Source organism: Plasmopara halstedii (genome assembly GCF_900000015.1).
Source record: "Plasmopara halstedii genome assembly, contig: Scaffold_1651, whole genome shotgun sequence".
NCBI lineage: Eukaryota > Oomycota > Peronosporomycetes > Peronosporales > Peronosporaceae > Plasmopara > Plasmopara halstedii.
In genome coordinates, this window is record NW_020188562.1 from 1,027,437 (window position 1) to 1,039,464 (window position 12,028).

The following is a 12,028-nucleotide window of genomic DNA, read 5'->3' on the forward strand; positions in this document are numbered from 1 at the left end:
ATGGGTAAGGCCAAGAAGCTGCGTTCCATGAGTCACAAGAAGCGCCGACCACCTACAGGTGGTCCGACTATCGCAGAAATCGAAGATCTAAAGGCCATGGACTTAAGCACTATGTCCGCGGATGAGGCGCAACTATTTAAAGGTCTCATTGACCCGCAAGGTGCCGTGCGCGAGGCAACGTGCGTGGCCATTGCCACAATGTTTGGCGATACGGAAAACGAAGAAACTGAAGCCAAAAGCCGCCAAAAGTTGCGATGCATGGTGGATGCCGGTTTGCTTAAGAATCTTATTCCGCGCGTCGTGGACCCGCTGCCCATGGTTTGTCAGCACGCACTCGGCGCACTGCGAAATATGAGTGTAACGGGTGGACTAGAGCTATGCGAGTTCATGACTACTCAAAATGTAATCACTCCATTGGTCAAAATCATCTCGACAAATGCCACAGACGTTGTACTCAACAGCAGCAATGATCCACGAGCCGTGCAGCTGTTGGAACAGGCTGTGGCGCTACTTAGCAATCTATGCGAAAGTTGCCAGGCTGCAATTAACGAGTTGACCCACGGCAACTTGATCTCACCTATTTTCAAAATTGCAGCGCAGGCTTGCAACCACACAGCACTGCATTTGGAGACGCTTAAGCTATTGATGTTGATCACAGATGGCAACGCGCAGCTAAATGAAGTCATTGGATCTAATTCTGCCTACCAGCAAACGATTAGTGCGCTTATTCAAGCCCCGATTGACCACATTTCACTGCACGTACGACTAGAGGCGGTGGGTATCGCCTTGAACGTGCAAACAATCATGCAAGTAGAGGACAATATTGCACTTATTATTCCTGTCCTGGAGGCAGCGCTTGCATATGATGCAATAGATGTCGTGCAGATGGCGCAGCAGGCATCAGAAAATTTTATTCTCTCGCAAAAATCTCTATTGGAGGACGAAGATGTGGATGACGACATGCTGACAAGTGAGAAAGAGCACATGATTACGTCTGCGCAGATAAAAGTTCGCGTGTGGAGGGATTGTGTCCAAACACTGACACTGGCATTAGAATTGGTTGCTCATTTGGCTGCGTCTGGAGATGTCGACGAAGATGAAGAGGAATGGGCTAGCGATGATGAGGATGCTATGGAAGCATATGCGGCGTCTCAGATGAACGATGACGAAACCATTAGGGATGGCGTCAGCTCAGTCTCCAAATTACTGGAAACTAGCCGCGTATTTCCGCTCTGCGTGACAATATTGCAAGGACTCGTGTCGATTCCACAGCTATCAACGAAGACTATTGGTAAGATCATGTTGAATGATGCCTAACACTTTGATGCGTGAACTTACTAGCTATTTCTTGATATGCTTACTGCAACAGCTAAAGATTTCGAAAGGATGCGTATCCGTGTCTGCAATGCTGTGAACAACCTCCTGCTTAGCATATCGTGGGAAGTACTTGGTGAAAAAGTGATGAACCAGATTTTTCGCAATTTGTGTGCTCTTTACAGAAATAATAACCAGAAGACTGAAGCTGTTCCAAATACCTTTACCGACTTTGGACTTGAGAGTAGTGCGACAAACGATCTTGAGGTCGCCGTGACGGCAGCAATGTTGTCAGCGCTGCGCTGTAGTATCTCCAAAAATTGCTGGCTGGAGATCGCTACTGACGATGCGCAGCTGATTCTGAACTGCGCGGCTCATGGACGCTCTGATGAGTCTCGGCTGAATGCGATGGGTATGATTGGTTGTGTGGGCAAGCGCTGCTCTACTTTGTCTGAGAAAGAGGTGATCAGTCGCGCTTTAATATCACGACTGGATGATTCAAGCCTCGAAGTGGTGGCTGGGACTCTTAATGCCATCTTTGACGTTTACGACGACGAAAAGTTTGACGACACGTTCCGGACGTTTGATTTTCTAGGCGCATTAAAGCGCACATCTTGTGCGTTAAAGGCGAAATTAAAGGCCGAGCAGAAAGAATTGGATCGTGTTCTCGTAGCTCACGTGAAGGAAACCCGTCTTAATCTGCTGCGTTTCATTAAGTACAAAGAGAAACATTTGTAATTAAAGCTACACCTGTTTAATAACTTCGTGAGTATTCAATGTGCTAACTCTGCTTCCATTTACGAATCAGTTGAGACGTATAATTGAATCCGAGTACATCGATACCCAAGGCGCATGTATCGCAAAGCTGCTCGACCTGTAGCATAAATCTGCGGGGCTTGACGCCAGTAATTAATTCCAGGTACCAGTGGACCATTCAAATACCAGCGAATGCCAGTCTCAGCAAAGACGTCTTCTGAGCAGTCAGAAAGATCGTAATTTTGAGCCTGAGTAGAGGGTGTGGACGACTTGATTACACCTGCAGACACTAGCGTGGTGTTACACACGCACTGAATTAAGCTCGGGTAAACGACGGTAGATGTGATGGTAGCAGAATTTGTGACGGTGGAAACGACCGATGCAGTTGATGTCAACTTAGCACCAACAGCGATGAAAAGATACAAAGCGAATGAGATCTTGTGCATAGTTATGATTTTACTGGAGTAGGCATTCGTAACTAACACCCGACCTTCGACAGGATCAAAAAAACATTTATAGCTCAATATGCAGTTTACGCCACAACAACTTGTTGGCGCAGGGCGCTATGCACCCAAAACTCACGTCGGCAATTGGAATGAAGACCGAATGCTCGAAGAGGCTCGAATGAAGGAGTTTGCGCTGCGTAAAGGACAAGGCTCGTTGCTGGTCACACACACATTAAAAATGGCTTTTTTAAACGAGAAAGCGCCGCGCTCACTCGATTCAGAAGGCCTTATCCGTTTTAATCATGTTGTGGCTTTACATCACATTGAGTCCGACACAGTTTTGGCGTGTAATACTTTCGAAGAGACCCCTTCAATTGGCAGTAACGAGTATCTCGTCACTGCCATGTCTTCGACTGCTTGTCTCAGTCGAAACTCATTTCGTCTAATATCCCCACAGACGTGGAAAGTGGCAATAGCCTGTGGAAACTTCTCCCTTGACGCCCCCAGCGAACCTTTGCACTACGACGAGCCATATCTTATCATGTGCAATGAGAGTTTACTTGTAGACGACAAGAGCATTTTTTTGAAATCACCTCTTTTCCTTATGTCTGGTTTAAAGACTGATCGATCGATGAGCCCAATCACGTACAAGCAGCGTGTGTGGCTAAGTGCAGATGCGGACAGTGGTGCACTGTGGAGTTGTGCTCGGGCTGACTTGGCAGGAACAGATAAATATCTCGCTGGCGGCCAGCAAATCATGTCTGGTGACCGAATTACCGTCGTGCACAAAATGACCGGACAGGCTTTACTTACATCTAGTGGCAGCAAGCAGCGTACAGACTTTGGTATTGAGCTTGAGGTTTCCGCTTATTCTGCCAGAGAAGCTGGCAAGCGACACCATCTCGCAGCCGAAATTGAGGGCACACGTACGCCTGATAATGAAGGTAACCGCAATATGGCCTCGAATATCTGGACGTTCGAGCTTGCTAAGTCGACTGACGAAGCTCGAGATGAGCGCAAGTTGCCCCGATTTGCTAATTTAAGTTCTGTGATTGATGTCCTTCACAGCTGTCTAGGGGCAGACCACTTGTATGCATTTCGAGAATTGATTGTCGCTTTCACCCGAATTAATACAAAGGGAACGGGACATCTTGATCATGAAGTGGCTAAATGGGTGATTCGCCAGCAAATAAAAAATCTTCCATTGCGCGATGAACATCTATCCTTGCTTTTCGATCACTTTGACAAGCAAAAGACTGGCTACTTCCCGCTAACTGATCTACTTCAGGCGTTGCGTGCTCCGGTTATCGGAAACCGCAAAGTGCTTATCAGTGCAACCTTTGATCGGCTGCAACAAAAAGCGCCTGATAAAAGGCTCACGCTTGCTTCTATATGCGCGGCCTACAATCCCTCTATCGACTCGCGAGTCGGACCGCAACAATTACAGCCCAGCGATGCAGTTGCAGCGTACAGAAATTTGTGGCCGAATCAGGTTTGTCGTGCTGATTTTTGTATTCCAGCTGTGATGATGACAATTATGTGGTGGGAACAGAATACGAGTGCGGAAATATCGTGCTGTGACTTTATCGAGGTGTACTCAGATATATCTCGAGTTGTGGCTCACGACAATCACTTTGAGCAACTTCTTGCTGAGAGTTGGGTTAAATAAACGATGAGCATCATGATCTCTTACATCTAAATAGCTATTAAAAGTTCTAGAGCTCAATTTAGCAGAAATATCGTAGTATAAAATCTCCCATAACACTTTATAAGATAGACTACGCAACTAAATCATTGCTGATCACAAAAGTTGATGCGGTGCCATATGAACTGGACGACTGTACTGATAAGTAGCTTCGTGACATCTTGAGAACAAGCGTGTGTACCATGCATCATACTGGAGCTGTTGTGGCCAGCCTGTCGTTCAACATTATCGAGTATGACTCGGCCGTAGTAGGTCTGCGGTGTGCTAAACAACATTTAATGAATTAAAAACATAGTGGAATGATGAATGTGCTTAAACGACAAACACGAACGGCAACGCATTTGACAGCTCTTCTACAATATTTCCGGATGTTCTATTAATCGAGCCTTGAGTGTAAGATTCGCCTAGAAACCCGGCTTTCGTGCATAAATAGACGTCTCTGTCATGTAAATCAAAATAAAGACAATCATTTATGCTGGCACCTATTGTGCGTCATATCTTTTGATGCTATAATCGAAGTGACCACCAAGTACGACTAACGCAACTTTATAAACCGCTGCTAGCCAATCATGCTACCGTCTCGCGTGCCGTCTTCTCTGCGCCGCTACGCCTCCACGTCTACGCGCAACACTTTCATAGATCGCTTGCGGAGCGAGTTAGCTGAAATCGAAGCCGCTGGCACATACAAGCGCGAACGCATCATCGCGTCCCCACAAGGTGCCGAGATTTCGGTAAATGGCGATACTGTGCTTAACTTCTGCGCCAATAATTATCTTGGTCTAAGTAATCATCCAGCAATTGAGAAAGCCGCGATTGACGCAATCAAAGAGCGTGGATTTGGTCTTAGCTCTGTGCGCTTTATCTGCGGTACGCAGGATATTCACAAGCAGCTTGAAGACGCAATTTCGGCCTTTCACGGTACAGAGGATACTATTCTGTACCCGTCATGCTTTGATGCCAATGCCGGTCTATTTGAGGCCGTACTCAGTAAGGAGGATGCTATTCTTACAGATGAACTAAATCATGCCAGTATCATTGACGGTATCCGATTGTGCAAGGCTGAGCGTCATCGCTTTAAGCACATGGATATGGAGGATTTGGAGCAGAAGCTTAAAGACACACAGCATTGCCGCACGCGGCTCATTGCAACCGATGGTGTTTTTAGCATGGACGGCGATGTCGCACCACTGCAGAAGATTGCAGAGTTGGCGGAAAAGTACAATGCGCAACTATTCATTGACGAGTGCCATGCCACGGGCTTTTTTGGTCCTACAGGACGTGGTAGTGACGAATACTGTGGCATTTTTGGCAAGGTGGATGTGATCAACTCGACCTTAGGAAAAGCTCTTGGTGGCAGCACGGGTGGTTATACGACTGGCCGTAAGGAAGTTGTGGATCTTTTGCGTCAACGCTCTCGTCCATACCTTTTTTCGAACTCGCTGGGTCCGTCTGTCGTTGGTGCCTCACTTAAGGTCTTTAAAATTCTTACCGAGTCATCCGAACTGGTTAATAAAATTCGGACGAATACGCACCACTTCCGCGATCGTATGGCTGCTGCGGGGTTTACGCTTAAAGGTTCCCGGTACGCTGAAAGTTTTAGAAGAAGTGATTGCGATCTAGCAGTTAATTGAAACGAGAAACACTTGCTCATATAAGATGTTGGTAATTGCAGTGACCACCCGATTGCACCTGTGATGCTAGGGGATGCCCGACTTGCATCTGAACTGGCTGACGACATGCTCAAGTGCGGCATATACGTCATTGGATTTAGCTATCCGGTGAGTATACTGCCACATTTACATATTGTGGTTCTCGGTAATTGATTTTTTTTCATTCTTGCAGGTTGTACCCAAGGGTCAGGCGCGTATTCGCGTACAGCTTTCAGCTGCTCACAGTATCGAAGACGTCGACAAAGCGGTGGACGCCTTCATCAAGTGTGCCAAAGCACGCGGTATTATCAATCAAAAATCTTTGCCAACGAACAGCTCGAAGCTATAACTCTTGCAGAGCAATTTGGAAGCTGTAATGTTTATGTTCTTGACAAAACATCATGAATTTCTAGGCTGCTGCATTAAGTCCGAGTATAAATCCGAAATACGCTTATATGCACTTTCCAAATCGTGGTATTATCAAATTTCGTGACAGAGAACTCTACCGTTTAGTTAACCTGCATATGGTGAGATGCACTTGACAACTCAAAACTTGACGATAAAGCAGGAATTGGCAAACTAACAGATTTTGGATAGAGGTCAAATTCTGAAAAGGCAAATTTATAACTATGTTGATCACGCGAGACATCAAAGCATGAAATGATATAGTATTGGCATAATTTACACAACGAAGCTGTTGTCAAATAATGTGCAGTAAAATTTCTCAAAATCCAACAGCAGTTGCAAGAGGATGCTGAAATTAGCTTTTATGACTTCAATAATGACAGGGAAGATCAAGAATGTGGCTTTCTTAACGAAGTATCAAACGTGGTTGCGTCGGCTTATTTAAGAGTGTGAGTAAAGTAAACGTAGGTGCAGCAGAGGCAAATAGCGTGAGTACGTGGGGGCTGATACAACATTAACTTATAAGCCAGACAAGGGCCCTTCGATCATATATCCAGTCAAAGAGGCTTCGATAGAGGGTCTTGAAAACATGCGCATTTCTCTGCATTGGCGTCGCCAATGTCAAAACTTGTACAGCATATCAAATGGAGGCAGTGACGAGATGACATCTGTTCAAGCAAACTTTACAACGATGCGTCAAAGTCGGATAGCGTTGCAGACATGGACTTCAAAATAGTTGCAGTTTTCGAACTGATCACAACAACTGTGACCAAAGAACTATTTGATACCAACGTATCGCTTTCTGTAGTAACTTAATTTTGTTTGATTTATGCTGTTCTATCGAGCAGCATCCGAATCTCCTGTACTGCCCCAAACGTAGTTGAACTGGAAAGCTTTTGAATCTCTTGTATTGCATCATTCGTGCTGCTTAATCGTTGATCATGATATTGTCATTTTTTTCCCAACACCTAGAGCCAGATCCTTGTCGCCCACGTATTATAGCGAAATTATTTCAAATAAAGCAAATTGCTACTGCTTTTCCAACCTCGACTTCGTTATTCATGTCGATCCGAGCTTGCTGGATGTTGCCGTTGTTCGCTACAGCTCCTTGAGCGAACCGGACGCGCCATAAATTGCTCGGAGACAGTGACAGTCGCCATCCCATTGTACACAAGAAACTCATATCCATTCCCAGAACGCCGCAGATCACATACCTTTAATTAACGTACCGTCAATTGTCACTCCAGCAACGTTAGAGATTTCACGTCACCATTCAATGCTCGATTGTTTACATACTCTTTGCAAGAAGAAACGAACCGCTCTCGCTCAGCGTGAAGAATGTGTGGATTGAGTTAGTGCTCGGGGGCCTGTAGACTAGCCGCAAAATACATGGTATGCATCCTTCAAACTTTTTCGCGATTCGAGACTACACGAAAAGTTGACGATTATGTTGAAAAGTTAGAAAGCCTTTTAATATGTTGACAGCTTTGCGACTGAAATTGCCACAGTTGACCCGGTGGCGTGCGTCGAGTGGTCAATGCTTCTGGACTTTACGTTGAGTGGCGCGGGTTTGAGCCCCTCAGCGGACAAAATCGTAATCGTACCAGGCATGCAAGAAATGTCGGCTGCATTCAAAATATTACCGACGACAGCCAATAAGGACTTCGGGATGGCGACTCGTACAAGAAAAATCAAGAATTAAGGTTTAGAAAAGATATTCCAGCGGAATGAAGCAATGTAATATCTTAGTCAGGGCCGAGTAGGTATAGCCGTGTAATAAGAAAATACATAGCAACTTTCAACTGAAATTGCCACAGTCGCGTTGGAGCACCCATGTCCTGACGAAAGGTACTTCTCACGCCTGCGATGGTTCGTTTCCAAAAGCAAGGTGATCCGGTGCATGAGTCAAAACGTTTGCTGATAACCGAACTACTTGAAGGTTGCAAAGAACTATGCGAGCTCGGGACCTAAAATATACATTCTGTCTTCTACTGCAAACACTAGTAGCATGCGCAAATAACATAGTAATTGTGTATTTCGAGCTATTATTTGAGCGAAATCTTGAACTATGCCACGATGATGCAGGCCATGCTTTCGCTATCGACAATAACATTGCCACATTGGTTACTGAATGGCCAAGCATTTCAGCAGTACATTACAGTATTGGGGTAAGAAATCTCATCCTTAGTATTGTTAATTTGTTAATCTCTTTCACCGGTTTTAAAGCTGCCAAATTGTCAGTACCGTTCAGTTCGCTCACCCGGCTATCGCATCGCCTAACAACACTCCTAGTCCCGACTCAGTTTGATCTTTGCCACCTGTTTCCGCGTCGTCGTCTTTGTTCGTCAGATTGTGAAATGCTTCATAGGAGCTATACATATTGTACGCATAATACCATAACATCATTTCGCAACTTTGACCACAACGACAACTACGGTGTAGATTCTATGACTCGGGAAAGAGGAATTTCTCAACTATGATGATACCGTCTTTTTGGCATCTTTCGATTTGGTCAAAAGCATGGAAACAATTCGAGATGAAGTTACAAAGTAAGCCTTGCTTCTGAACACTCTCATTTTGGAGACAACGTTGGCGGGGAATCATATGCGACGATTGCACCTAATTTATTTATCCGAGGGGTTTTTACTTCAACAGGACAAATGGCAAAGTTAATTTAGTGTTGATAAGGGCCGAACCGATTGTGACGTGCACATGGTGATTGAACTTAGGTGTAACAAGTTGGTTACAATCATGACTCGAATGAAGTCATCCACCCTACGTCAAAGCGACAAATCTCACAGTAACGTCATGAGGTGGACAAAATGGTAGACTCACTCACGCGAAGCACGTGAATGAAAGATGGGCTTCGTATTGACATAGCGCTGTCACCAGAGAAGCACGAAACATTGAACTCTATAGGATCATACGAGCAACTCTACGTGGGGTACGCACTGTGGCTGGTGATATCTTATTCATTGTATTTGATTTTTTATGCTTACTTAGTGATGGAGGAGGTGTAACGAGGTTACAGATACCCTGGTAACAGGGGTGTGTGTCACACCAGATGGGCATGATGTGACCACACCCACACAAGAACACGGTCGGGGTTGGATATCCAGTGGTTATACATGTATTTAGAGTTTACTATGCAGATGGGAATGGTGTGACCACACCCACACAAGAAATAGCCAGTAGTTATGCATGTATTGAGATTTAACTATACATATTTAGAAAAATCTATGCTTTTAAAATTAGGCGGCTTAAAAAATAAATAAAAAGTCAGTTTTGAATTCAAACCGAAAAGCTAAAAGGCCTTGGGTTAAGGCTGTAATTACTCATTGGAGAAGATTCGGTAAACTAATACTTGTTCTGAGTATAGAACGAGAGGTCGGTGACCTAACTTACGCTTCCTCAAAGCGCAAAGCTACGACAGGCCCGCTGCAGGAGGTCGAACTAAATATCTTGTAAAGTGGCGGGGATACGCCGACTTCGAGAACTCGTGAGAGTTCGAGGTGCCACTTCGGCAAGACTGCCCGGACGCCGTGGGCGCTTATGGTCAGAAGGATCATGACGCTCCGCAGTAGCCCGGGAAGCCGGAGGGTCATTAGCTGAGCTCAAGCTATGGCCCTGGGCTGCTGTGGTCGTAGACTTACCGTGTGAGAAACCACAGAGCTCGCGGGAGCGTGACGAATGATCCTTGTGTCGCAAGGCGACAATACGGAGGAAATCGGTGCTGCACCTTGAGTTTGGCAAACTCAAATCGAAGATTGCACTCAACGCACACGCCCACTTCCTTGAGGCTTCGCTGTAAGGTAGACAGCGAGTAAAGTTTCCGGTGCCGCTGCACCCGTCGCTCAAAGAGCAACCCGCCATCTGCAGCGGTTTCGCCAGGGCGAGCACCACAGGAATAGATTGCGGGTATAGGAACGCCTCCTCTTTGAGTTCGAAGTCAAGCGCGGTACCTATCCATTAGGATTTCTTGAGGTACCAAGAAGCGAGCTCGGAAAGATTTCCGCAGGTCAAGCTCAGCTTGTGTAGTGTCCAGAGGCCTGATTACGTAGACGCCTAACGATCGAGTGATTGCGTTTTTCTCATCAGTAGCGGTATTCGTTGATCGAAAGCCGTACCCCACAAGAGGGTCTAGGACCAAACGTGGAAGTGAGCGTATGAGAGCGCCCTGTTTGCAGCCTCCAACTGCTGCTCCTGTGTCTCGTCGAGGCGATAGATAACAATACCACTTCCCCCGGAAATCGAGAGGTCGGGGAACGGACACGGAGTCCGCAAGGTTCGAGCTGGGCTCATGCGCGCCGTTGGCGTACCTCATCCTCGTCGTCTTCAAATGCTGGGAAGTAGTATCCGGCTCGTAGTCGACTTTCTCCTAATCCTTGACGAGAAAATCCGTCGCCCGGGGCGGGCGCGGTATGTGGTGCTCGGTTGCCGAGGGCTTGGGATGTGCTACCCGTGAAGCCGCGGACGTACACTTCGGAGATGCACCCCGTGCAGAAGAAGAAGGGCTTTGCCCGCTGACGCCCTGAGAACCTGCTAGGCTGGGCGCTTTTTATGTCATAAACACAGGAATCAACAAGCGAAGAATGTTCCTAAGGACTATACGGTGTCTCAGACACACGAGCCTAGTATGAGGCGACAGTTAAATGTGAATTGTGGGTACTCACAATTTTAATGGGGGAGAGTGTAACGGGATTACACGTATCCTTGTATGAATGGGCGGGTCACACAAGATGGTGTGACCGTGCAAAGGTGTGGATCACAGAAGTTGGTGCAATCACATAGTGGTGTGAATCACACAAGTTGGTGCAATCACATAGTGGTGTGGTTACACCATAACAAAACGCCTCTGTGTGATAGGATTGGCAGTAGTTGTGTATAATAATTAGGTTTTACTTTCTAATTTGAAAAACCTAAGGTCTTAAATATAGGCGGCTCTACCGCAAAAAATCAATTTATACATTTATAATTTTGAACGGTAGTGCATCTTTACCTTGCTTAAGGTTCTAAGTAATTTTGGAGGTAGCGGATTGCGATCCGCTACACTCGTACTTGTTCTTGTAAAGAACGTAAGGTCGGTGCCCGTAGCTTAGCTTACGGCATTCACGCTGCACGTTATATAAGAAATAATGTATGCATTTGGGAACACGTAATCTTCTTTTATAAATTCTAACAATGCATACAGAAGGTACATAAATGTATCATCATGACTTCGAATACCCTGAAACTTCGGAATGCCCACGAATGAACAAAGTCTTGTTCAATTGTACAATGTTGAAATTTGCAAAATATTCAGAAAGGTTTAAGATGTATGTACATAATAGCACAGTACATACCTCGTTACAACATCCTCCACAAATGTGGGAGCCACTTTGGGTCACACTTCACACTTCTCTTGTCTGTTATAAAAAATGTGCAAAAGTGAACGTTACACCCAGACTTTCTGTAACGATCAAATAACACCACGTGTTATATAACGTTACTTAGCGTTTATTAACGTCTTGCATAACTGCATACGATTTGAAGATACAAGAGGAGCGACTGTACATACGAAATACGACATTCGAAATACGACATACGAAAAACGACATACGAAAAACGACACAAAATACGACAAGACCAACACTCACAAGTGTTTATATATTTCATAGGATTGATAATCAGTTTTATTTGTTTAAGCTTTTATAACTCATTATCGTATTTGCTTCCTCAGAGCAACGTAGAGCATAGGTTACGCTTGCCTATAG

The 12,028-nt window shown here is 45.4% G+C and overlaps 5 protein-coding genes across 5 annotated transcripts; 3 read left to right on the forward strand and 2 right to left on the reverse strand.

Annotated features, from left to right (window-relative positions):
• PHALS_02065 (Armadillo-type fold) lies at positions 1-2,052 on the forward strand (the record flags this gene model as incomplete). The annotated part of the gene is made up of 2 exons (XM_024716577.1): positions 1-1,291; positions 1,370-2,052. The coding sequence occupies 2 exons, from the start codon at positions 1-3 to the stop codon at positions 2,050-2,052; spliced, it is 1,974 nt and encodes a 657-aa protein (XP_024582162.1).
• Positions 2,053-2,111: 59 nt separating this feature from the next.
• On the reverse strand, positions 2,112-2,516 carry PHALS_02066 (uncharacterized protein; the record flags this gene model as incomplete). The annotated part of the gene is made up of 1 exon (XM_024716578.1): positions 2,112-2,516. One exon carries the CDS (start codon positions 2,514-2,516, stop codon positions 2,112-2,114), a length of 405 nt encoding a protein of 134 aa, XP_024582163.1.
• Positions 2,517-2,595: 79 nt separating this feature from the next.
• On the forward strand, positions 2,596-4,185 carry PHALS_02067 (ef hand protein; the record flags this gene model as incomplete). Its single annotated transcript, XM_024716580.1, has 2 exons — positions 2,596-4,008; positions 4,069-4,185. 2 exons carry the CDS (start codon positions 2,596-2,598, stop codon positions 4,183-4,185), a joined length of 1,530 nt encoding a protein of 509 aa, XP_024582164.1.
• Positions 4,186-4,790: 605 nt separating this feature from the next.
• On the forward strand, positions 4,791-6,219 carry PHALS_02068 (2-amino-3-ketobutyrate coenzyme a ligase; the record flags this gene model as incomplete). Its single annotated transcript, XM_024716581.1, has 3 exons — positions 4,791-5,803; positions 5,894-5,999; positions 6,064-6,219. The coding sequence occupies 3 exons, from the start codon at positions 4,791-4,793 to the stop codon at positions 6,217-6,219; spliced, it is 1,275 nt and encodes a 424-aa protein (XP_024582165.1).
• Positions 6,220-8,476: 2,257 nt separating this feature from the next.
• Positions 8,477-8,681, reverse strand: PHALS_02069 (uncharacterized protein; the record flags this gene model as incomplete). Its single annotated transcript, XM_024716582.1, has 2 exons — positions 8,477-8,501; positions 8,536-8,681. The coding sequence occupies 2 exons, from the start codon at positions 8,679-8,681 to the stop codon at positions 8,477-8,479; spliced, it is 171 nt and encodes a 56-aa protein (XP_024582166.1).
• Positions 8,682-12,028: the final 3,347 nt, after the last annotated feature.